This window comes from Sceloporus occidentalis, unplaced genomic scaffold (assembly GCF_023333645.1).
Source record: "Sceloporus occidentalis isolate IW3139 unplaced genomic scaffold, rSceOcc1.0.p SCAF_6, whole genome shotgun sequence".
Classification (NCBI taxonomy): domain Eukaryota; kingdom Metazoa; phylum Chordata; class Lepidosauria; order Squamata; family Phrynosomatidae; genus Sceloporus; species Sceloporus occidentalis.
This window is the reverse complement of record NW_028316986.1, coordinates 80,511,743-80,537,585: the sequence shown is the minus strand read 5'-3', so window position 1 is coordinate 80,537,585 and position 25,843 is coordinate 80,511,743. Positions and strand designations below refer to the sequence as shown.

General features: G+C 37.4%; 1 protein-coding gene across 1 annotated transcript in view; it reads right to left on the bottom strand.

Moving 5' to 3' along the window:
• SYNE1 (spectrin repeat containing nuclear envelope protein 1) overlaps positions 1–25,843 on the bottom strand; it is a 437,342-nt gene that overhangs the window by 298,550 nt on the left and 112,949 nt on the right. The window contains exons 15-28 of the mRNA XM_089530176.1: positions 21,625–21,737; positions 20,845–21,013; positions 17,192–17,288; positions 16,071–16,273; positions 13,812–13,976; positions 13,412–13,564; positions 12,902–13,045; positions 11,517–11,690; positions 6,822–6,980; positions 5,864–6,028; positions 3,920–4,054; positions 2,746–2,904; positions 1,554–1,762; positions 726–834 (exon numbers count right to left, since the gene is read on the bottom strand). Coding sequence (XP_089386302.1) covers positions 726–834; positions 1,554–1,762; positions 2,746–2,904; positions 3,920–4,054; positions 5,864–6,028; positions 6,822–6,980; positions 11,517–11,690; positions 12,902–13,045; positions 13,412–13,564; positions 13,812–13,976; positions 16,071–16,273; positions 17,192–17,288; positions 20,845–21,013; positions 21,625–21,737 — 2,154 coding nt within the window. The remainder of the gene's footprint in view (positions 1–725; positions 835–1,553; positions 1,763–2,745; positions 2,905–3,919; positions 4,055–5,863; positions 6,029–6,821; positions 6,981–11,516; positions 11,691–12,901; positions 13,046–13,411; positions 13,565–13,811; positions 13,977–16,070; positions 16,274–17,191; positions 17,289–20,844; positions 21,014–21,624; positions 21,738–25,843) is intronic.

Below are 25,843 nucleotides of genomic sequence, written 5' to 3'. Positions count from 1 at the left end.
AATGGTGGAATAGGCTGGACTTTTGTCTGATCCAGAATGGCACTACTTACATTTACCTAGATACCTCACATTTGGTGTCCGAACCTTATTAAGTGTTAAGAGGACCTTAATGTCAACTACAATTCCCTGCCAGTAAGACAAGACTAGCAACTTCCCTAAGCAGTTCTGGTTATAAGATTCATAGAATCGTAGAATCATAGAGTTGGAATGTGTATAGTAAATTCAAATGTCAGACGTAAATTGTCTCCCTTTTACTAATGATGGACATTTTTAGAAGGTTATTGCCAATAATAATAAGAAACTATAATCATGTACTTTCCAAAGAACAGAAGTCTATGCACTGCTAAATCTTGCCAATATAATTATTTAAACCACATCCATGTGTGAGAGAGAATCTCTCTCTCCATGTTTCATCAAGGTCATTTTAACAGTTTCTCTCTGAATAGTGATGCCTTAAAATGCATCATTTTTAAGAAGCTTTTGGAAACCCCGTTATCTGGTACAAATTCTGTGTATTCTCTTCTTAACTAGTCTAACTTGGTTTTGAACAGGTGTTACTAATTCTTTCACATTTCACTTTTATATATTTGTTTGTATATTTGATCCAGTTCAAAAACTTAAGAAACAGAAAGAGGTTTATTTACTTTGACTTTCTACCATCTCATCTCAGCTTGTTAGAATTAGAACTAAAATGTTTTCCTTATCTGAAATAATTCAAAATATACCTCTATTGATGTTTTAAAATGTTTATATTTAGCAGTATCTGTTGCACCATATTTAATCTTCTTAAGCTGGGACTCCATTGATGAAATCCAATTTTCTAATTCAGAAAATCTGAAAAAAACAACAACATAAAAATGAAATGGATCATGACAATTGTATATTAATTTAATGCAGGGGTGGGAGAAAGTCAGTTATTAATGGGCCACATATATTTTCAAGACTTTTTTGAAGGCTACCTGTATTATCACAATTTTTTGGAAGATTTGTTTTTAATGTTCCCCACAGCCCTCCAGAGGTACAGGGTGCAATTTCATAATGCTTTATTTTCAGAAAGTAAACCGGAAAAAAATGCCTCTTTTGGGATTCAAATAGTGCAAGGGGTTAAAAAAATATGCTGAAATTGTCCTTAGGAAACATACGTACATATATTTGCAAATCACTCTGTCTGAGACTTGTCTAATCCAGAGTTTCTAGTTTTTCTGGGCACATTTTGTGCCTTTTGCTATCATACACATGTAAGATTTTAAGAATTTTCTCTAGATCTCCTAGCACAGTGATGGTGAACCTATGGCACGCGTGCCAGAGGTGGCACTCAGAACCCTCTCTGTGGGCACCCCAGCACAGAGTTTGCCAGAGTTTGTTACTAGAAAGCCAGAGGGATATGGCACTTTGCAATAAATAAGTGGGTTTTGGGTTGCAGTTTGGGCACTCGCCATCTAAAAGGTTCACCATCACTGTCCTAGCACATGATCCTGCCTATTCATGAGGCACAGTTAATCAGTAATACTGTTTACTTTACCATGTCTTTACTACAGCTACATAAATAATACCTGTTCTTGTAGTCTTTCCATTTATCTGGGTGGTCCATTAGTTTGGTATAGGTGCTGGCAACCTGGGATTTTAGTTCACTGAGACGTTTTTGGGTACTTTCAGAGGTTTTCTTAAGTGGATCCCATTCTGGAAGTTTCAGGCATAGTTCTTTTATCAGATGTAATCTTTTCTCGCATAGTTGTAATGGCCCATTATCACCAAAGAACAACTGAGGGCACAAAAAAGAAATATTTGCTAACTCCAGTGACATAGATGGAGTACAATGAATATACAGTCCGCCCTCTCCTTACGCGGGGGATCCGTTCCGGACCCCTCTGCGTAAGGCGAATTCCGCCTATGCTCAAGCCCCATTGGAAACAATGGGGCTCGTGCGCGGCGGCATGGCAGTGCAGTGGCACGTGGGGCGCAACAGGCGTGTGCGCCCATTCAATTGAATGGGACACGCCACCCCTTCTGCCTGCACGTGCCCCGCAGCTTGAGTGCGCCCGCGTATGATGCGGGCGTGCTGTACCTTCCATCCAAAGTATGTATGTGGACTTATAAAAGGTAAATCTGACACAAATAACCTTTAAATTATCATGTTAAGATCATGTTCAATGACAACTTAAAGTCCAAAATATTAAGGATGGAACCCTAAGAACTGCAGTGCTTTGTAGGCTTGTTCTTCCATGTTAACATGCATAGAACTGCACTGTGACTCTAGCAACATTTAAGGCTAGTGAAATTCAAGCGAAAATGTATATGTGGACTGACTGGATTTGTGCTCAGCATATGACTGTATATACAGTGAGTTCAAAAATCAACCCATATTTGTTATGCAAGTCTATGATTTGCATGGATATTTCATTTTAAATTACTTTTTTTGCAGTCCTTACTAGCATTACCATTCCTATTGAGATTATATATTTAAGATTGTATAAGCGTTGAAGCCACCTTGTCATTTCTGTAATTAGCATCATCATTACTGTCATTACTGTCATTAGCATCATCAGTATAATTTCCAATACAAGCTGAAGAATTCTTTCCTCTCATTTACCAACCTAATCCCCGGAGTTCCTGTTGCACTTGTTGCATGAAGAAATGTACACAACTCTTTTCTTTACGTGAAGTCTTCTTGCACAGTACTTCAAGGGGCAAGGGTATATGCATGTGGATGAATTGCTCTCAACATCCACTATATTTGAGGCTTACCTTGTGTTCCCTAATTATTTTCTCACTGCTCTCCTTGGACATCAGGTCTTGCTGTCGAGCTAGTTCTGTGTGGCATTCTTGCACTGATGCTAGGAATTTGTTCTTCTCCACTTCTATCTTTAAGCGAAGCAAATGGTATGGGGCTTCTGATTGGAGATCCTATATGCCATGAACAGTGGGAGCAGGAGAGGCAATGAACATGAAACTCATTCAGGGAGAAATTATTTTTTTAAAAAAACAATTTGTCCAGAGTAGAAAAAGTAACAGGAAGCTCATTAGATGGATAAATGGAGGCAAAGCTAGCTTCTTAATCCTATCTAAATGTGGGAGATTTTGGATATTTATATAATACGAGGATCCAATGAGATAATTCTGCTGATGTAACAGCCAGAGGAAAAGAATTTTGAGTAGGGGTTTTCAAGTTGTGTTTGAAATGCTTAACTGTACAACTTGTATCTGGAGGGTGAATATCCTGTATATACTGTACTCATGTATAAGTCTAGAATTTTTATTCCCAAAATGACCCAAAACCTGAATTGCCTTATCCACAGGTCAAAGTAAGTATTGTACTTTAACTTTTATAAAAAGGCAACCATCCCTTGGTGAAAGGCAAAAGTGTAATCTGTCCTGAAAGCACCCACACCTCACCCCTGCTCACTCATCCATTCCATTTTTACTGGGGGCACAAACAGTTAGGCCTGCTGGAATTTTGTTAAGTTCTTTGGCATCATTTTCCTTTGCTTCATCCTATAGATCCTTTGTCACATGCCCCAAATTTTATTCTCGACTTACACATAAATCATATCATAATCCATCATTGTAGCCTCAAAACCTGAGGTCAACTTATAGTAGAGTATATATGGTAGATGTTCACCAATTAAAATAATTATGTTAAATACAACTCTGTTGGGCCAGTTTATTATACAGAATAAATGTTATCTATTCTCTTGATCACCTTATTCATTATTCATTCAATGCTAAATATAAGATTATTATGCAAGGTGCAGTATAGAAACAAAAACAATATGTACAGTGTATAACACTGAAGGATTTTCCATTCTGCTTGTTCCAAGTATGAGAATAATAACTGGACAAACAGGCTACCAGTTTGGGCAGAATGAGTTCTGTAGCTACAGTATGTAACTTCTGCTCTGAGATCAGTACAAACACTAACCTTCCATTGCTTATGTAGTTTCCTAACAGCTTCCTGAAGAGTGTGTTGTTCTTGCTCAGGAAGGATGTCTGTAAGTTCATCACAAGCTTTCAGGAAAGCATTTAGCACTCTCTGGTCCAAATGACTGAAAAACTCCTGATTTTGAAAGATAATGCAAATATTCATGAGGTTAGTTCTATTGCCTGGGAACCAGATGTTTTGTTTCTAAATCTCACATCCTCAACTAAAGCAGTCTATAGTTGTTCAAGCTGCTTTTATTAATGGCATCTTAGTCAGCTTTTCTCTAAATCTGAACTCAGCCCATACTCTCTGACTCAATATGTGCTACTTTTTAATGCAGCTTGCAGCTAGCCAATACCTTTTTGTTTACTCAGTAGCAAGCACAGAAGACCAGATTGGAACCCTAGATTGAGGTTTCCATTTAACCATTTTCCTGATTATATATCCATCTCGTTCTCAATTTGAGGCTGCTTTAACTGCCCTGGCTCAGTGCTAGGGAATCCTGGAAACTGTAGTTTATTGTGGCACTAGAGCTCTCTGACAGAAAAGGCTAAATGTCTCACAAAACTATAGTTCCCAGAATTCCCTCCCAGGGCATTTAAAACAGTCTCAAACTGGATTATTTTTGCAGTGTGTTTTGAACCATATCTTGCCTAGGAAAAACAACTGGATCAAAGATGGGCTTTTTTTTTTTTTTTTTCCATAATGAATTGCAGATGAGGGGACTACTCAAGACTAGAACAAGGAACAAAGTAATACAATTCCCCTTTATCCAAGTTAGGCTTCTATCTGGATTGGGTCATCTGTCTTTCTTATAAGAAACAAATCACTAACTTAATAGTATGCTACATAATAAAAGTAATTGGAATCTTTCCTATTGTCAGCATATTTATCCTTAAGAAGCCATATTTATTCTTTAGCAAGAATACATTGTATTTGGTAAGGGTCATAACCATGGGATGAATTGTATTAATTTTACTATGATCTCCAGGTGTTAAATTAGACTACAGTCCATTACTACACATGTGACCACAGAAGATGCTAATCATAGCCCCTTTACCATTCTTTCCCCAATAAATCAGAGATCACAGTAGACCAGAATTAACTCAGAATGGGAGGCCAGTGAGGATTTCCCACACGGTCTTCTTTTTGTGTCTCTCCTCTTACAGGCAGCAAAAGAAAGAGATGGGTAGATACAGAAACACACCATGGAAGTGAACACTGTATTTTTATAGTATAGATGGCATATAGCCAGGGGTGCCCCTACAAATAAGGACTCTACCCCCCCCCCCACAAAAAAAGTTTATTTCAGACCCCAAACTTCTAGCACCAGAGAGAAACATGCTGAACATCATTCATAGCTGGAACTCTTTTATTTTCTGTGTTTGCATTCCCTTGGTAACTTTGGTTGCCCCTTTTCTTTGTATCCCAAACTATGTTTCAAAATGATCAACTAAAGTATTGAATTACTGCAATGCTAGAAATTTGGGGACTGAAGGAATTTTTTATTGGGGACAGACTTATTATTTGGGCGGAGCAATGCTCTCATCCCCTCACCGCCCCCCCCCCAATAGCTACACCTCTCTACATGGAAACTCACTGAGTCATAGTCCAATTATGTCACGGGCACAGTTCAGTCTGCAGAGAAAGGATTTGTGCATAACAGGATCTCTCCCCCCCCCCCCCCCTTAAAAAAAATCAGCCTATTTGCAAGGCTTAACACACATTAATTTCAGTACAGCTTTACTGAAGTACTGGTTGGAGCGATTACTAAAATTCTCTGTCAAAAAATTGTTGATGAGATTTTACAGCATTTTGTAAAGGTCTGTTAAAATCCCATCTCATATGCATATGCCAGAAAGAGCACAATAGCAACTGCTAGCTATCATTGGATGGTTCCCTCTAATACTGTGAATTTTTCTGGAGGTGAGGAATTGTTCTTACAGTATGTTTCCAAAGAAGTTCTTCAGGATTGCCCCTTTCCTTTAGACAGCAATGGGCCATCTGAAGAACATTTTCTAATTCTGTTCTAGATTCTTCAAATTTCTTCATCAAACGACTATTTGCCTCAACATTTTTCTTCCAGTCATCAATCTTCTTTGCCATGTTCTTATTTTAAAAGTAAAAACAGAGAAAGATAATTACCAAACATGTCAGCTGCATGTTATATGGCAGTCCAAAAAGAAAGTGACAAAAGTAATAGACACTGGTTTATTCCTTGCATTTCTAGCATTTCTTCCAGTTTTGAAACAATCTGAATTTTGGACTCTTTTAACTGGGAATCAAACTGAAAATTACATCTATAATACTAACTACAGTACCTACCTATAATAGTAACTACAGTACTCAAAACCCACATTTGAAAACTGAAAAAAAATGTTTTCACATAAAACAAATTGAGATTAAAGTCCAAAACATACTGCAGAAATAATCTAGTTTGAGACCGCTTTAACTGCCCTGGCTCAATGCTAGGGAATCCAGGGAACTGTAGTTTTGTGGGACATTTAGCCTTCTTTGTCAGAGAGTTCTGGTGCCACAATAAACTACAGTTCCCAGGACTCCCTAGCCCTGAGCCAGGGCAGTTAACGTGGTCTCAAACTGGATTATTTCTGCAGTGTGTTTTGGACCTATGTCTCTGGTGAATAACAAACACTGTTTTTAATAGGAATTATTGAGGGAAGAAAGAGAAAAGATTTTGAACAAAAGTTGGAGAGATCAAATGATGAAGCACCCCCTCCCTTTGCTCTACACCACTTGCCCAATTCCACTTTTCATTTTCTGAAGCAGGAGCTTGTCTTCAAACAGCCAATTTGTCTTGCTTGCCTGCCATCTGAGATGGTAGCATAATTCTCTCAAGCCAGAAATGGTCCAAAATGTATTATCACTCTTCTCAAAACATTACCTGAAAAGCAGCTTGAATTTCTTTGACCTTCTTCTGAAGAACCGATAGACTGAAGTGATGTAAAACTTTACTTGAAGCCAACAATTTTGCAATGCTCTGGCTATTTCTCTCTATTAGTGACAAAGCTTTCTTGCAATTTTCTTGATAGGCTACAAGATCCTAAAAGAAAATGAAAACATTGAAGTAAAATGAAGGATATTTTTTTTAATAATTAAGGAAAAAATTGTAGTCAGAATTACTGTACAGTTCATATGTTATGACTGCAGGTGTCATTTTCAACTTTATTTGCTACATAGTATAATGTCTTCTTCCTTAAGATTATAGATGCTATAGCAATGTGTTCCCAGGAGAATTTAATTTAATAAAGCTGTAATCCTGAGTGTAGATTATGTGTATCAAAATCCTATAGCTTTTCATTGTTCCTGACTATTTTCAGTGATACAGAATTACAAATTAAGTATTCAATTGTTTAATATAGACCTTATTTTTAGATAAGCTGGTTTAAGATGTTATTAAAATGAAATGTCAAAAGGCTCCCCTCCTCCCTGTTCTATGGCCTTCCATGAATGTCAATTCAGTTTCCAGGAATGAGACCATCTTAATTTGAGACTTTCAATTATCACCTCTGTGTCTCAAAGTATCATCTTCTAACAGAAGACTGACAAGTGAATTCTTAGGATTAGATACGTAATGTTGCAGTTAGTGATGTAAAACATACTCAGAAATGTTTTCATCATTGACAAGAATGACTGTCTCAGCACAAAAACATTTTTGATTTAAAAAAATGAATGACTGGAAACATTTTTGCACAGAACCCCCACTCTATTCTTCACAATATGCAAGTTTTATAGCAATAAATATTTTTGTCCCAATTATTATTATTTTTGTTACTAAAATGTTCTGAAATGCAATCAAGAGAACTTATTTAGTGAATATAATTAGAATAAGGATTTAAATTACTCTTCTCTTGCCCTACTACTGCAGTCGATAGAAGAAAAACAGGACAGCATTGAATTTCTACTTTTCAATTTAAAGAGTTCAAATAAAATTCAACTTAAAGGATTCTCCAGCCAGCCTGGCCACAAGTCATTAGCTATTCTGTTTGCATGATTTAGGAATCTGTAGTCCAAAATATCTTTTTCAAGCTGTGATAAACAGCCACATCAAAACAAAATAAGGTAACACCAAGTCTGTTTTATCTTTGTACAGAACAATGTACATTTGATGATGCTAAATAAATACATAAATGAATTATATATTCAACTGTATATTATACAATATATATTAAATATTCAATTTCAATTGTTTTAAGACATATCCTCTATTATGAAGTTCAAAAGGTTCACAGCCTGGAATTACTGAGCAGGTGGTCTTGGATTTTCAACTAGAAAATCCAGTTAAGGAAAAAATAAACCTATTTAGTTTAGTTGTGATGACTCTGGAGCCAGGATAATCTCCTCAAAAAGGGCTTGCATTAGAGAAATGGCCTCACTAGACAACATCACATTCCTTTAATCACCTATAAAGTTTTACTGAAATATGATTTTTGTCAATGAGACTGTCAGTGCCCTACAAACTTTACTATCATACTGAGTGAGCAATCAGCTGTAAGTAAGATTAGATTCCAAAGTCATCATGTTTACCATGTGTACCCAGAATTATACAGTTCTATCCCTAGATCCTGGAGTTGATGCTGAAGGCTCAAACTAGATGTTAATATAAATGTATGTTCCATTCAATTAACCTATGCTTTGTTCCACAAGTGAATTTCCTCACATATACATCCTTCAGATTAGACATATATTTATTCACAAAACAAAGCATAGTAAATACATTTTATTTTGTGATTAGTCATTAGAAGGGAAATATAGGTCTAATTTGCAAGTTCAATTATTGAGGGATATATACGTGAAGACATTGTTGCAGGACAATGCATATGTTTGATTTGATCCTTAGGTCCAAAACACACTGCAGAAATAATCCAGTCTGAGATTGCTTTAACTTTCTTGGCTCAGTGCTAGGGAAGTCTGGGAACTGTAGTTTTGTGTGACTTTTAGCCTTCTCTGTCAGATTGCTCTGGTGCCACAATAAACCACAATTCCCAGAATTATCTAGAGACAGGACAATAAAAGCAGTCTCAAACAGAATTATTTATGCAGTGTGTTTTGGACCTCAGATATCAATCCAATGCCTTTATTGGGGAATTCACAATAAAATCTATGGAGGAATGGAAAGAATTGGATCTAAAATTACATTGGTTTTCATATAAACAATTAAAGTATAGATTTGCAATGGACATAAAATGGAAGGCTTTGAAAAAGAAGGAAACAAATTGGATAAAATTCTTACAAATATGAAAGGGAAGAAAGCATCTAAATTACATAAAGTTATATTATCAAGAGAATTAGATATAGGCAGGGAAAGGTTTATTCAAGAAGAAGGATACAAGAATTTACTAGATGCCAAGATCTAAAAGAAAACTATTTAAAAATGACTCAAAGATGGGATTTAACTCCATTAAAAATTCCAAAATCTATAGAGTAAACAGAGTAAAGAGAAGAGTAAATGCTGGAGATGCAACCAAGCAGTAGGATCTTGGTTCCACATGTGGTGAAGATGTCCTAATGTAAAAAAAAAAAAAAAAGAAGAACTGGAAAAGAATACCTATAACATTTTGGCTACGATCCTACATTGTGCTTAAAAGGTGTAAATATACATTGTTACATGGTCGTCATGCTACACCACTCTTCTGCTGATATAGAGTGAAACTGATTACCTGCCAATGTGCCTGCTTATTGTCCCATGACTTACTGCAACAGGGAACATAGTGGCAATTTCTGCTACCCCAGTGAATAAAGTGAGGCATTGAGGCCACTGATGACTCAATACATCACCCCAAAATGAGCAGCCGTATGGCTGGAATCCTGTTGATAGTCTCAGCTTCAATAGGTCTATTGAATCCATTGTTGAATGTCAAGTTACCATACAGATATATCCAGATGCTTCAATGGCTCTGCTCTGGTCAAGACCAGCCACAGGATTTAAGTCTATGTGGAACAGTTACACTTGTGGAGTTCCATTTACAGTACCATGAACTGAATGTTCATTCCACAACAGTCAAAAAAGTACAACCACAAGTGTAAGGGAACTTAAAAGTTTTACAATACCAATAAGATTCCAGTCATAGTTTAGTTTGGCTTTCACTAACAGTGTTTTTCTTTGCACATGAGTATGACACCAGCTGCATCATTTCTCATCACATATCCTTGTTTTCAATGTCATGTTAGTAGAAATTGTGTATTAGAAGTCATGAACAGATACTTTCTGAATAGCAGAAGTGCAGGCATCAGCTGCATTTTCAAATGCAGAAAAAGCTGTAATGGTTTAGTATAACCGATTTAAAAATGAATGTATGAAGCTGCTTTACCCTATAGAACTAATAATTCCACAAGATTTTTCAGAGAAATTGCAAATGGTTGTGCATGTTTTCCAGTAATTTCTCTAAGATTTCAGGATGGTTTTGCAATATATATATATATATATATACACACACACACACACACACACACACACACACATACTGTACAAGTTTTTGAATGAAATGGGTGGGTTTTTTTTTTCATTAAAAAAACCAAAAACATTGGCCAGGATTCTGTTGGGCAGTTATGAATCTGTAAACTAGTCACAATCCTTATATAGCCTCTAGTTTAGGAGATTCATAAGAACTGTAAAACTTCCTCAATTCCCAGTGAGGGTCTGTTCCCCTATCACTCAGGAAGCAGTTAACTGGCAGTATCTCCCCTCATTTCCCTGAGCAAGATGTCTCCGGAACAAGGGGCAATTGCAACAGGGGAAGGGCTTCTGCTTGTCACACTGGAGATTGCTCACAGAAAGAGGTGGAAAAGTCTGACAGCAGCTACCAAATTGTCAGGATTCATGGTAGACTGCTTTTTCTTTTCTTTTTCTTTTCTTTGCTGTTAATATACAGAAGACTGAACTAAGAGAGTGGGCAGACTTTGACACCAATTGAAAGGAAAACAGATCCCCACTGCAGGGACTGGAGAAATCAGGATGGGATTCACTGCTCGTGAATTCATAACTCCCCACAGCATGCCAGCCATAGTCCTTTGTGAAAAATACAATTTCTGAACAGACATTATTAAGCAGAAAACACTGCTTCTGTGCAAATAAAATTGTTGCCAAAAATTATATATAAATAAATTGAAACATGAAACTATTTTTTTCAACTGAATGCCTTGATATGCTGAGATACACATTAAGGTCAAGAAAATTTGTGAGCATTCTTTACTTCTACAACTGCGAGTCCATAATTTTGGCCCATTTAGCCCAATATTGTGTACTCTGTATTGGAGCAGTTCTCTGAGCTCAGGTTGAGGGCTTCCCAAGTCCCGCTACCTGAGGTGCCAGGAACTGAACATGAAGATGTGTGCGTGTGAAGAACAGCTGTAGCACTGATTTAAGCCCTTCTTTCTTCAACTGTATGTTGAAGCTAATGAGCAACTTCCTTTGACTGTGTTGTTAAAGAAACTGCATAGTGCAAACTCCAATTTAATTTCATCCAGTGAAAGAGAATTGTATCCTGCATAAAAAAGGCATGATTTTAAAATTATTAAAAATACATCAAGCTATTTAGAGTCAAAGAAACATCATTTTCAAATGTCATGTAAATGATACCTGATGTTGTTGTTTAAAAACTTCAGCAGGCTGTACTTCAGGGTCTAGGACAGAAATAATTTCATTGACTTTTTCAAGAGATTCATAAAAATGTGTAATTTGCTTCTCTAATTCTTCCAAGTGAGGAAGTAGCTGTTGAGATTCATAGAGAACAACTGGGTAGGATTCATTAATCTGAAAGGAAAAGAAAAATTATTTTAAAATTCCTAAATCAAAGTGATACAACACCACAACACTCTCCAACATTGTTGCACTATTTTATTGTATTAATTTCTCCATTACTGGGCATATTAAACTTAAATAGCTATGATCCTGTATACTTATGCAGGTCAAAGCTACCACCAACCTAAACATAAAAATAGCAACCTGTTCCTTACAATATTGCTCACTCTATAGCCACTTTAACATATCGTCATTCAGTATTATTAGATGTTATGTGGGTGAGATGTTCTTTTCCCATTCTATATTCAGCATCAGCTCCTTCCTCCTTACTTTCTCTCCTGTGCTCATTTCTGTTCTACTCTTCCAGGCTCATTTTACCTGATACATCCTGCTCAGTTCTGTCTCTGATACGATCATTCCTCTGTATCACATTCTAATTATTTTCTTCCTACCCTTTGTTTCTGTCAATATTTTTGTGTTTCCTTATTATTTTCTGTGTACAGTTCTAATTATTTACCCTTTCACATAAGATCTCACTAAATATGTAAAAGAGGGCCTAAAGCCTTCTTCCATTCCCAGAGACACCAGTGGGCACCTTGGTTTCAATTATGCAATCAACAATGTGAAAGCAGCTATGGCAGCTGCTTCAGGGACAATGAGGAGAAGAAGGCGTTAGCTTTCCCCACCTCACACCTACACTAATTGGAATTTTAGGAGGAACTTCCTGACAGTAAGGGCTGTTCACAGTGGAATGCCCATCGACTGCACTTCATGCAACTTTGTTGTAATTCATTGACTCTGCACCCCTGCCTTAGGGGAGTTTATCAGACAAGGGGAATTGGAAGTATAATCCGATGGCAATCTGAATGCAATCATGGGGTTTAACGTTATTGCGTGATAACCCAACCCAGTACACGCAAATTCGGGCAATAGGAAGCCAGTCCAAACGCAATCATGTGGTTTCACATTATTGCGTGATAGACTGCCATACGCAAATTTGGGCAATGACATGCTATTTTTGGGCAATGGGGAGCAAGTTCGAATGCAATGCATATTCACGTAATTGTGCAAAACTAGCGACTTTAAGTGAAAGCATTTTGGCCCCACTTTCTTTTCATTCGAATTTAAGAGCAATTCCTCCCGTTTGATAAACTCCAGAGTCTAGAGTGGTTTTAAGAATAACTCAAATAGTGATTCATTTCTGGACATAGAAGTCTGACTACCTTGCTGAGCTTTCCTTTGATTCCTGACATTGTTGCTAGCATTTCATGGACTTCCTCTTGTGGAATTTCTTTGGTAGCAAGCTGTGCTGTTCTTGTAACCATTTTGTACTGAGATTCCATAACATGAATTTTTTGTTTAGTATCCTGTAAGAAAATAAAAAAGTTCAGTAAAAGCCATGCATAATGTAGATATTCCATCTGCTGGTTATACAAACTGAGCACCCAAAGTGAGCATCCTTCTCTTCACTTGCATAATTAGCAGGATCTCACATTACATCCAGTAAGTGAATATTTAAGTCAGAGGTGTCCACAGGAGGTAAATTGGTACATCACTTATTGGAGGCGATGATCAAGATTGTATCCTTCCGGGACACCTGGGATGGACAGAACAGGCTAGAGCAAAAAGAACATTCCAATCCACCCATTAGATTAAGTGAAACTTACAAAGGGTGCTCCATACTGTTACATTTATAGAAGATGTCCTATTCAAGAAAAGAAAAAAAAACTTGCCTCTATTTCTTGGACAAACATGTTTACATTTAGAAAGGACACTTCTAACGGGATACAGATTTTCCTCTTTGCTTCATCTGTGAAAGCAGACAAGGTTGCAACACCATCCAAGTATTCTTTTCTTATTCTGTCTAATTCATCAGTCTGAGCATACTGTGGAAGCAGAAATATAAAACAGAGCAAATAGAGAACACTGAGGGTTTAAGGAACAAATGTTTGAACTTTATTCCATAAGGGTTTGTGGTTTTCTCTGGAGAGGTATGTGTTTGCATTTTTAAAATGAAAATATAGTACTGAAATCATAAGCATCTCTAAATAGTTTTAAGTAGCTAAATAAATCCTATGTCTTGCTGTGTGTCAATGGTTAAGAACTCTGCGTTCAAAGCCGCTAAAGATATACCTGTTTTACTTGCATAAACAGTTCTCTCCATCGTCCATTCAGTAACAGCAGCTGCTGTTTTAAATCTCTGGAAATAGTCTCATCACATGTTTCAATCAGAAAATTACCAGCATCATTCATAGTGGTATGTTGTTGTATCCACTGTGGTAAATGTCGGAAGAAATCCTAGGAAGAACAGAACAGTGTTGCTGAAATGTTATAAACATGAATATGTCATACTGCATTAAATGACCACCCTACTGGGTTGCATCCTATAGAATCAAGGGTATTTTAGTTTGGTGAGGCACTAGAAGAGCTGTGAACCAGAGTATTTGAGTATCTCTCCCTAAACTGCAAATCCCAGGATTCCACAGGATGGCACCATGGTTAATGTGGAATAACAGTGCTATAACTGTGTGTAGTGTGAATGGACTCCTGATCCCTTTATGTTGTGAAAAGTTTGCTACTAATTGGGGGCAGGGAAAACGATAAGAAATTGTTTGATCCTTTGGATCTAACTCAATATCACTTTTAGTTTTCTACTTTAATTTATAAGTATATTAATGATTTAAGTATTAGAAATATAAATAATAAATAAGTAAATATCCTAAAACCAAAAAGAGAAGCTTCAGAGCCTAATTCTTGAGTAGGCTAAATAAAAAATTACCTTCTCTTCAAAAAGAAAAAAAATGCAAAGCTAAGTCTAAATCTGATCAGAATTTTCCATTTCTACTGTGATATTTTGTGATGACTCTGTCAATGCTCCCAAAACCTCTGATCTCTAGATGCAGACCTACATCCAGCATAACACTTGTAGGAGCATTAATATTTTGGGATCTGTACACTGCAGACTCTTCATCATGGAAAATCTGCTTCAGAAAGTTTCCCAGCCCTTCAAAGCAGGTTTTTAGGGCCTGGCAGAGCAGAAGCTTTTGGAGTGCAATGATAGCACTGTTCCTGCCATTTGTGCCTGAAGAAACTGCTTCCACAACTCAACTATAATGACAGTATTGGATATTTCCCAATGTAGATAGAAAAAAATGTAGTTTGTAATAATTTGTAATACAAATTTAATATTTATATTGCTTCTCTCGTTCTCTTCATACTTTCCTCTTTGACCACTAATCTTTGTCCATCACATGAACAAAAGTAACTCACTTGAGTGGCTCCTCTTGCTAGACTTTGATTCTGCATGCAGAACCTTATATCTGGTTGGAGTTGCTAGATCCTAGGATTAGAGGCCACAGTAAATGGGCTGCCTTCCAGGTAGTCACTAATATCATTAAAACCAAGAGACAGCTTACCCTTGATGCCTTTGCAGAGGGAGGCATGTTGCACCAAGCCCTTGGCCAGAACCACAGCTTCTAGGCCTAGCCAAGCTCCTGCTTGGCTTAGGCCTGAGACAAGTCTTGTGACTGCTGAACCATTGTGCAAGACATCAGGGTATTTCACAAAGTCTCTAAAACTCATGAGTCTTGCAGGCACCCCCGACAGCCATTTGCAGCTAGATCTTCAGCATAACCCACCCTCACACTCTTCATACCATTGAAATCCTCTGCTATTCCCCAGGCTGAAGCTGGTTGCCTTCGAGGCTGGGAAGGAATTTTTCCAAGTTATTGTAACATTATTTTTCACATTCTCTGGGGCTTCCATCCACTGTGGGATTTGGATCATGTCCACTTACTTTTGTGAGTCTGAGCATGGTAAAATTTCTAGCACTGCTTGTCACAACTGGCAGATAACAAGAGGGAAAAGAGGACATAAGGAACTAGTCAAATCAAGAGAATGCAAGTCCTCAGACTGTTGGCTTTTAGGTGGAGAAGAGGCTAACCTGCAGTTTGGGCATCTGTAGATTGCCTCTCCTCTACAGGCTGTTCGGCTCGCCCCATTGTTTGGCAAATACAGCAAGCATCGCCAGATCCTTACTGGACTCCTATGCTTGCTGCCTTCCTTGGCCAGTAAATGGTCTAGAAACCATAGAACCCAGTGTCCTCTCCCCACTTGTCTTTGCATTGCCTGCTAACAGGTGTAATTGTCTTTAATTTTATATGCTTGTATTTGATGTATCAAAGTTGTGGTCATCCAATTTAACCCATCTCAGTGTCTGGCCTCTGTCTTTATACAACTGTGCATTTATTGGGGAAGACGATACATGCAGATCTTTAGGAATCTACTGCTACTGTGCATATTGTTGTTTAGATTGTTGTCTTTGTTAAAAATAAGAGAAAGAAAGAAAGAAAGAAAGGCATTATACTGTATTATATAAAGAGCGCTCCTTGCCTTTTTAGCATGCTCAGGCTGATTCAGCATTTTTTCGGCATCTTCCAGCCAGGCCTGCAGACTGGCCACTGTACTGCTGTATCGGTCCCAGTTAGAGATGACTTCTTCTAACATGCTCTTCACACTTCTCACCTCTACAGACAAGTGCCTCCACTGTGTTGTTGTCTCGTTCATGAATCTTGTAACACTCTCTATTTCTTCCGCTAAAAGACAGTACAGGGCTTTAAATTTTTAACCCAAATTTTTAACTCACTATCCCAATATAAAAACAACAATAACAATAGATATAAATCAATTAATTGGTTAAATTACTTTATTTTAAGCTTTTTAATCAACTAAATAGTGTCTTTTTAAACAGAGGCTGGATGGCCATCTGTCAGGGGTGCTTTGATTCCTACATGTCAGGGGACTTGATGGCTTTTCAGGTCTCCTCCAACTCTATGATTCTATGATTAAACATGTCCCAATTTAGAAGTGTGTATATGTATACCTCAATCATATCACAGATACTGAAACTGAAGGCCAGTAATTTCCCTAAAAATCCAGTTCTTAATACCCAGAAAGAAAGAAAAGAAAATATCCCTTATGATCAACAGAGTCTCAGTGCTAAGAAATCAAGTACTTTCTACAATCAATAAAATACATAAAGGATATCCTAATACTTCTGTCTTATAGAGGTCTGATTTATGGATGACAGGGAAATATGTACATTAAACAAACAAAATGACAAACAAAACAGAAAGGTTGCATTTAAATTTCCATTTAGAAGTGCAGATCACATGCATGTTTCAGGTACTAATGTGTGCACACATAGTAGGAAACACTCTTAAATCTCAATCTTGTGATTCAGTTAGGGTAGGTTACAAATCAGGTTGGCATGGGACCACTGCTTTGCTATGCTTTAGTGCAACAGGGAGAACATGCTGCAAAAACACAGACTGCCTACTTTCTTGCCAAGCTCTGATCTGTCTTCATCAAGTTGCTTGCACCCTCTGTATTCACACACTTGGACTCTAATTTTGTCATTTATCAGATTGCTTAGCAACAGCTTAGCTTGATCATACAAAAATGGAATCCAACAACATTTAAAAATAACATTGATCAAATACATTGCTACTTACAAGAGCCGTTAGCTTTTGCATACATGTCAGCTGCCTTTTTCAGGATCTGATATGTAACTTCATACTGCTCGAAAAATTTGTTATTTTCTATAACAGACTGGAATAAAAAGAGATTGGATATTCAACAACACTGCTTCTGTGAACCCAACCAAAGTTCAGTCAGATTATTTTTTCTCTTCTCTGTACATTTATAACCAAAACATGTAGAAATTTCTCTGAATATTAACAATATTTTCACCATCTTCAGACTTTATTATATGAGAAAATCTGAAGAGAAGGTTACAGTAAAACCTGGCCCCAGGCTAATTTATTAAGTACTAAATGGGATGTAAATTTGGAATGATAGGGTCTAACTACCCTAAAGGGACCAAATCCTGTCTGATCTAAGAAGCTGAGCAGAGTCAGTCCTGGTTAGTAGTTGGATGTGAGAACATCAATGAATATCAGGTGCAATATGCTATATTTGAGAGGGCGGAACTGGCAAAACCAACTCTGAGTATTCCTTGCCTAAGAAAACGCTATGAAATTCATCAGGTCACCAAAAGTTGGCAGGTGACTTGAAGGCACATATACACACATGTATAATTGGAATGAATGATGAGGTGAGGCTGCCTAAAAATAAGTACAGTGGATCCTTATTATACGCTGGGGTTTGGTTCCAAGATCCCCCGTGTATAACAAAATCCGTGTATGCTCAAGTCCCATTAAGTATAATGACATAGCAAAATGGTGTCCCTAATAAAAAATGGAACATCAAGTTAAATTTATACTTTTTTGGAACATTTTCAAACCGTGTATGCTTAAATCCGTGTATAAAAAATCCGTGTATAAGAAGGGCCGACTGTAGTTCATCTAGTTCAGTATGGTCTATGCTGCCAGTATTTGAGATTGTTTTTTCTTATGCCAGTAAGTATTAAAGATTACATTTAAATGCACAACTTGTAAGACATGTGTTCTACCACTTCGCCATACAGAGCATGTGTTCTACTACAGAGCTACAGCTTTAACTGTATACCAGCAAAATGCATCAAACACAAATTTATTTCTCAATAATATTGTCCCCTTCAGCCTGAAAGAAAGAAGTGGTCTTATGACCTGTATTTCCAGGCTATATCTATGTATATTTGGGATAAGATGCAGCAGACAATCCAATTACACCAAAAGCTTACTCACTCTGATACTGTATTAGCACTATTACTGAACCAAGATTTGTACCCGCACTGAAGGAAGGGCTGGTATCATTACAATAAAAACAGCCAGTATTATCTGCTACTGTGCAGAATTAATACACAAAGCACTTGTGCAAACCAGAAATCAGAAACAATATGGAATTAGAGTATTGGGCATGTGCAATGAGAGATCTGCAACTCTACAAAACATTTTTGCTACATTAGCCCATTACTCTTGTGTGAACCTTTGCTTTTCAGTTTTGTTACCAAGTGCAGTGATAAATAAAATTCCGTGTAAATAAATCCAATATATAAAAAAAAAAAACAACATTTGTTTGATGTAGTACTGAAAAGCAAAGACACCTGATATTAGTAGCTGAGACCATGGGAGAGAGGGGGGAACTTAGCTTAAGACACAGGCTTTGCATATCCTTGTTTACTGCCAAACCAGATTGACCCAGGTTAAAGTGAAAACAAACATACCTTTCACATTATTCAAATCTATATTATCTGTTTATCTAAATGGAGGCAACAATCCAGTGTACTAGGTAAAAGGACCAAAGGCAACTGACATTTCGGGATAATACATTTTGTGGTCACCATAAGATTTGTGGTGTTCTTCACTATGCATTTTCTTACAAAGGCATGTCTCAGGTAGGTAATAGCCATATTACTGCTATAAGCAACCTTATCTGATTTTGAAATGTATGCATGACAAAAATACTTTTTTTAGCTGTCAGAAACACTACAATAATTCTAGTGCATATTCACCACAGGTTTGTAAGAGTTACTTTTTAAAATGTGAAATGAGTCTCTACCAGCTTAATAATGGGTCTAAAAAAGCTTTCTTGGTCATTTTGTTTTACATATATTTTAACCTATGATAAATGCATCAATCATATTGTGTATGCTATTCGTATTCTGAAATTAAATTGAAGTCCACAGCTCATATACCTTTTTTACTTAATATTTCACATAAAATGCAAATTATTGATAAAGATTGTAAAAACTATGTCAGTTAGTAACATTTAATATCTTTATACATGATTATGACAGTTTATGACAGTTTATTTTATTTTAAAAAATGCCTATGTTATTATTCATCTGAAGAACTTATTAAATGTTGGTGAGGCACTGGAGGCAACAGGTAAATAGGTCTTCCACTAATAATGCTAATCACCAGTGACTGTATTTTTCCTATTTAGAAGATAGAGTGTCATTTTATAATGCTGGATATTGCTGGGGGCAATCAAGAAAGTACTAAAAGGTAAAGGTATTCTCCATTGACAAGGTTGTCAAGTTGTGTCCAACCATAGGGGACAGTGCTCATCTCCATTACTAAGCTGAAGAGCCAGCATTGTCAGAGACCACTCTGTGATCATGTGGCCAGCATAACTGCACAGAACACTGTTTACCTTCCCACCTGAGTGGTACCTATTCATCTACTTGCATTTGCATGCTTTCAAAATGCTAGGTTGGCAGAAGCTGGGGTTAGTGATGGGAGCTCACCACATCATGTGGCACCAGGGCCTTGAAATGCCAACTTGTCCAATCTTGCAATACAGACTCAGCGTCTTAATCACTTCAGCCACTGCATCAGTTCTAGACTTCTTTAAAAGGGAAACTGAAAATAACTATATTTTTCACTGACCTGCTTACATTGATTGCTTCAGTTGATTGTTTTCTCACATCCTGCTTTATTTGCTAGGAGCTTTGTTTACTGGAAGTTCATCCTGAGCACCCTGGCTATTCCCATATTTTAGAGAACTGAGCTGCACCCCTACAGTTGCCTGCTGGGTTAAGGTAGGATAAAGGACCTGTCTCCCTGGCAGCAAACATAAGGTTTGACTGCCAGGATTCTGTTGATAAAAGGTTAGGGACTATTGGTCCATGGCTTCAGGCAGACAAATCATGAGATGGCCCTAACTTAATAGAGTTGTCAGATTGCTAGTTGGTTCACCTGGCTGAGTATCACTGGTACTGAATTACTGCAGCTTTGTGGGATTTAACACAGGTTATACCAGGGACTGAACCCAGGACCTTCTGCATTCAACCACAGAACAATACCCACTGCCCTAATTTCTGCATTAAATGTAAGCAGAACTACAGGATATGGTAAAGCAAATATTTAGAAAGCTGAGCATGAGGCACTACTCTGCTGGTTCATCTTTGGAGAATAGGGTTCAAGTTAAAAGACAGCTTATGTTAATATGCTTGGCATTTTGCAATATGTTCCTCAGTTCAGCACGTCTTGCCTAGATTAAAGGAATATGAGCAATCTGATTGCATGTACCTTTAATCATCATGATGTAGGAGTCTTCACCCCCATCTTGTTCCTTCAGATTCTTTTCTGTGCTAAAGATAACTTAAAACTGGGGTGATTACCTTTTTCTTATTATCTTTTTCATTATTATTACAAAAGGTTGTTAACATATAGGAAAAGAATCATTCACTCCATTCAAAAATAAACTAGGATAAACTCACCATATAGTTTTGAAGAAGTAGTTCAACAGAGTCTCTTCTTCCATATTTGATAATCCATGATTTTAATTTTGATTCCGCAAGGACCAAAAGAGATAGCAAACGGTACTTCAACTCTAAGAATTCCATTTTCAGCAGATGGAGTTCAGATGTAGAGACAACAAAACTGAACCTAGGCACAAATCACATTTCAGTTAAACAATGAAACATTAAATGAGAATAAAATTATGTTTTACTGTTGCAAATGCAAAGCCTAAAGGCACATTCAATTTTTCATGAGCCTTATTCTGTAGCTTGCTCATTAATAGCTTACTGATAACTCTGTTTATAAAGTGAGGAAAGATCTGACTTACTGTTCAGGAGTAAACATATTTATACAGAAGTAAATTGTATCTAATGCAGGCTTGTAGTAAATCTATGTAGATTTATATTATAAACTCTTCATTATCAAAAGAGCCCTTTCTCATTTCTCCCATAAACATAAGCATTCCCAAAGGTGTTGTTACATAACATTCTCCTTAGTGGTGAATGGCAACAGACACCCAGTCTTTATTGAAATCTCCCAGATCCATAGCTTATTTAATTTCATGCCTTTTCAATAATTTCAGTTTTTTGTTACTATAAGGTACATACATCATGGAATAGTTGCTGTTTCCATAGTTATTTGAAGCCCACTGGTAGATACCGACAGATACTAATTTTAAACTGGGGGGGGGGGGGGGGAATCCATAAAATAAACAGTTCTTTCATCATTGCAGCATTTAAGAATGAAATCAGACTTACCTCTCTGCCATATCATCTAACTGCTCTGTTGGAACAGGGACTCCATTGACAGATTGAGCTCTGTGGATTTCTTGGAATGCTTTTCTGTAGCCATCTACATTTTTAAGCACATCCTAATTTGGAGGGAGGGTTTTGAAGTAGAGATTGAAGAGGCAAAAAGGTTCACAACAGGCAATTTTAATAAGTAGTTTTTTAAAAGCAGCACTGATGACTCAGTGCAAGCATTTGATCATGCTGTCACGTTTTTATGCGAGGTAAAGCATATACAGCAGTATGAGCTTCCAGAAAATAAAAGTGCCTAGTGAGATACTGTGCTAAAGCTCTGACTAACAACTCTGCCACATTTTAAAAACAGGCAATATGGGCACTGCCCAATATATTCTCAAAACATGTTGCATGAGCTAGCTAGCCATCCATCTGTTTTTATATCTGACTATTCCTATCTATCTATCTATCTATCTATCTATCTACAGCTGACACACATACCTTTGAAATGTACACATTCAGATCACTGTGTGTTCAAAACATAATGAATTCTGACACAGAGAGTGGGAACAACCAGTTATTACATTTTGTGCTCTGTACAAAAACAATTGCAGTTTCTCTAGCCTAATGTTTATAAGATGCAGCCCAGAGTCAGCCTAATAATACCAGTTCTTTTCTCTAGTATCTAAGTCACAGTATTTTGCATGACTTAGTGGTAATTACTTCAAAATTAATGCTAGTTAATCATCATTCAAGAAGAATCTGCAACAGCATATTATATTCGTGGAAGATTGTCAGAGGGAGAATTTAGATCTGTTGCATAGTCCTTAATTAACACAATCAGTTAGCATAGCTTGATTTGTGCAAACAGGTGAAGAAAACTCGTTTTCTTTTGTGACTAATGTTCAAATTTTTCTTGTTTATTTTTTATTCATACACAAATATATATTAACATATGTATAGCAGATAATATTACAATAGTGTTTTTAGAATACCCATTTTCTTTTGTTAACTGCTATTCCATTTTTGGATAAAATTAAAGATGAAAAATTTATATTGTACTCTTATATGATGATGATGATGATGATGATGATGATGATGATGATGATAATAATAATATTTATTTGTATACCGCCCTATGGCAAACCAATCTGGGCGGTTGACAACAGTAAAATATAAAATATAACAATTAAAAACACTTTATCCCTCCCCCCCTTAAGACAGTATTAAACAGTATAACATATTAAAAACACAATATCAAAGCATAAAAACAACAATTAAAAACTAAAAACCCTGCTATCCCTCTGTTGATCCTCAACCATCACTAAGATGGGGCCATGGGAGGAATGAGGGAATCAGGGAACCTGGGCCGGGATGGTTAATCTGGAAAGGCCTGCCGGAAGAGATCCGTCTTGACCGCTTTTTTAAAGCTGTCTAATGATGTTATCTGACGGATCTCATCCGGCAGGTTGTTCCAGAGTTTGGGGGCAACAGCAGAGAACGCCCTCTGGGAGGTCGCTGCAAGCCTAGATTTTAGAGGCTGCAGTAAGTTCTTCCCAGAGGACCGGAGAGCGCGGGGAGGATTGTACGGGAGGAGGCGGTCCCTGAGATAGCTTGGACCCAAGCCATTTAGGGCTTTAAAGGTGATAACCAACACCTTGTACTGGGCCCGGAAGCTGATAGGCAGCCAGTGGAGGGACCTCAAAACCGGAGTAATGTAGTCCCTCCTAGATGTTCCTGAGACAAGCCTGGCTGCCATGTTTTGAACTAGCTGTAATTTCCGAGTCAAGCACAGGGGTAGCCCCATGCAGAGTGCATTACAGAAGTCAAGGCATGAGGTTACCAGCGCGTGCACAACCGTCTTGAGATCCCTTACTTCCAGAAAAGGGCGCAGCTGGCTTATCAGCCGAAGCTGATAACAGGCACTTCTGACCATCGCATGTACCTGATTTGTCATCAGGAGCGACGAGTCAAGGAGCACCCCCAGACTGCGAACACAGTCACTGGAGGAGAGTGTGACCCCATCCAGGACTGGAGGTTGCAACCCAATTCTTGGTTTCGGGGCCGCTACCATGAGCACCTCCATCTTGTCTGGATTCAGTTTCAATCTGTTTTTCCTCATCCAGCCCATTACCGCCTGAAGACATTCATTGAGAGAAGAGATGCCATCGGAATTCGAGGCCGACGAACGAGACACGGAGAAATAGATTTGGGTGTCATCAGCGTACTGGTAACACCCAGCACCATGACTCCGTATTATCTCACCCAGCGGCTTCTTGTTGATATGGAGAGCAATTCAAAATCTGCTACATACAGAAGTGTAACAAAGGTAAGATTTAAATTCCAATACTATTTCTACCTAGAGCAGCTGAGTTACAACAAATAAAGCTAAAAGATAACCACAAACATTTAATAAGGGTTAAATAAATCTTTGCAAACTTACACTGTTACAAGCATAACAGACTGCAAGACACAATAAGTAATGCTAATTTCATTTGTTCCTTAGATATAGTCCTAAACTGGCATACTGTTTGGCAGGGACATGCACTGACCATGTGATTCATTTCAGGCTCTGATTTGAAATGCCAGAAAACCACATTTGATCAATGTGGAGGTTGTATAATTTGACTTGACTCCCAAAAATTAAGGCAAGATTTTACAAGTTTGAAGATTCATGTCTCCCTTTGCCTGTCAATGAAATCTTTATAAAATGCTATAACATTTTCTTTTTGTCAGAACTGGATGAAATTTGCAAGTACAAGAATATTTAGGAGGGGATTATGCCTCCCAAATTTCAGGCAATAGATGCAATAGTTTTTAACCTGTGCACCTTTAAATATGAATTTTTGAAGGAATGGGAAGAAAAAGCCACTAACTTGTTTCATTTCTTGGCAAATTTGGGCAATATATATTGTTATAGTTGCCTCTTCAGGCAGAATAATAATAATAATAATAATAATAATAATAATAATAATAATAATAATAATAATAATTTTATTTCTATCCCGCTTTTTGCCAGGCAATCAAAGTGGCGTACAACAGGTTAAAATACATCCATATATACATAATGCCCCCCTTAAAACAAGATTAAACAATGTCAGATTAAAAACTACATATTAAAACCGACTAAGCTAAATAAAAATCATCATGGGCAGAGTTCACTGGATGGGAAATCTTATTTGTGGCCGAGCATTTTATTCCGGGAAGGCTTGCCGGAAGAGATCCGTCTTAATGGCCTTTTTAAAGCTCTCTAGATTGGTAATTTGACGAATCTCGTCCGATAGGCCATTCCATAAGTTGGGAGCGGCTGCAGAGAATGTCCTCTGGGAGGTCGCTGTCAACCTGGTCTTTAAGGGCTGTAATAAATTCCTCCCAGAGGACCTGAGTGTACGGGGCGAATTATATGGAAGCAGGTGATCCCTTAGATAGGTTGGGCCCAAGACATGTAGGACTTTAAAGGTGATAACCAACACCTTGTACTGTCTTGAATCAAGTCTTTTCTCCAAATGAATACATGCATCCTTTATATTTCTCTCCATCCCTCTCTCCTTCCTCCATTTGGGGACTTCAGGGATAAAGTGTTTTTAATTGTTGTATTTTATATTTTACTGTTGTCAACCGCCCGGATTGGTTTCCCATAGGGCGGTATACAAATAAATATATTATCATTATTATTATTATTATTATTATTATTATTATTAATATTCACTGATTTTGGTATCCATGTGTGGGGGGAGGTCTGGAACGAATCCTCCATGGATACCAAGGGCCCACTGTACCACTGTTTTTAAAATGGTGGTCAGCACTGAAGGAGTGTGAAATAACAAACCTCCTAAGTTTCAAAGGGGTAGGTACAGTAGTTTACATGGAAGAGGAGTTTATGGGGAGACAATAAACTGCTCCCGTTGCTGTCTGGGAGGGGGGAAAGTGTTTTGGTTCAAACTGCCAGACTCAGATTAAGTTCTGCACAAGAAAAAGGAAACATAGCATTGACTGACAAATAGGGGACTAATTCTAATATTCACACAGAAAGAAATGAGTGACATTAATATAAATGTTTTGAGGTTGTTGTTTTTCCCTTAACTGGGGGGAAAATGATGGATTCAGAAAGGACTGTATTTTGAAATTATGAATCAACAGACTTTGAAGATACCCCAGAAACCAAGAAAGTCCACTCCAGATTTGCTACTTGCTTACTACAGAACAGTGTAAGGACAGACTAGATGAAGCTGGA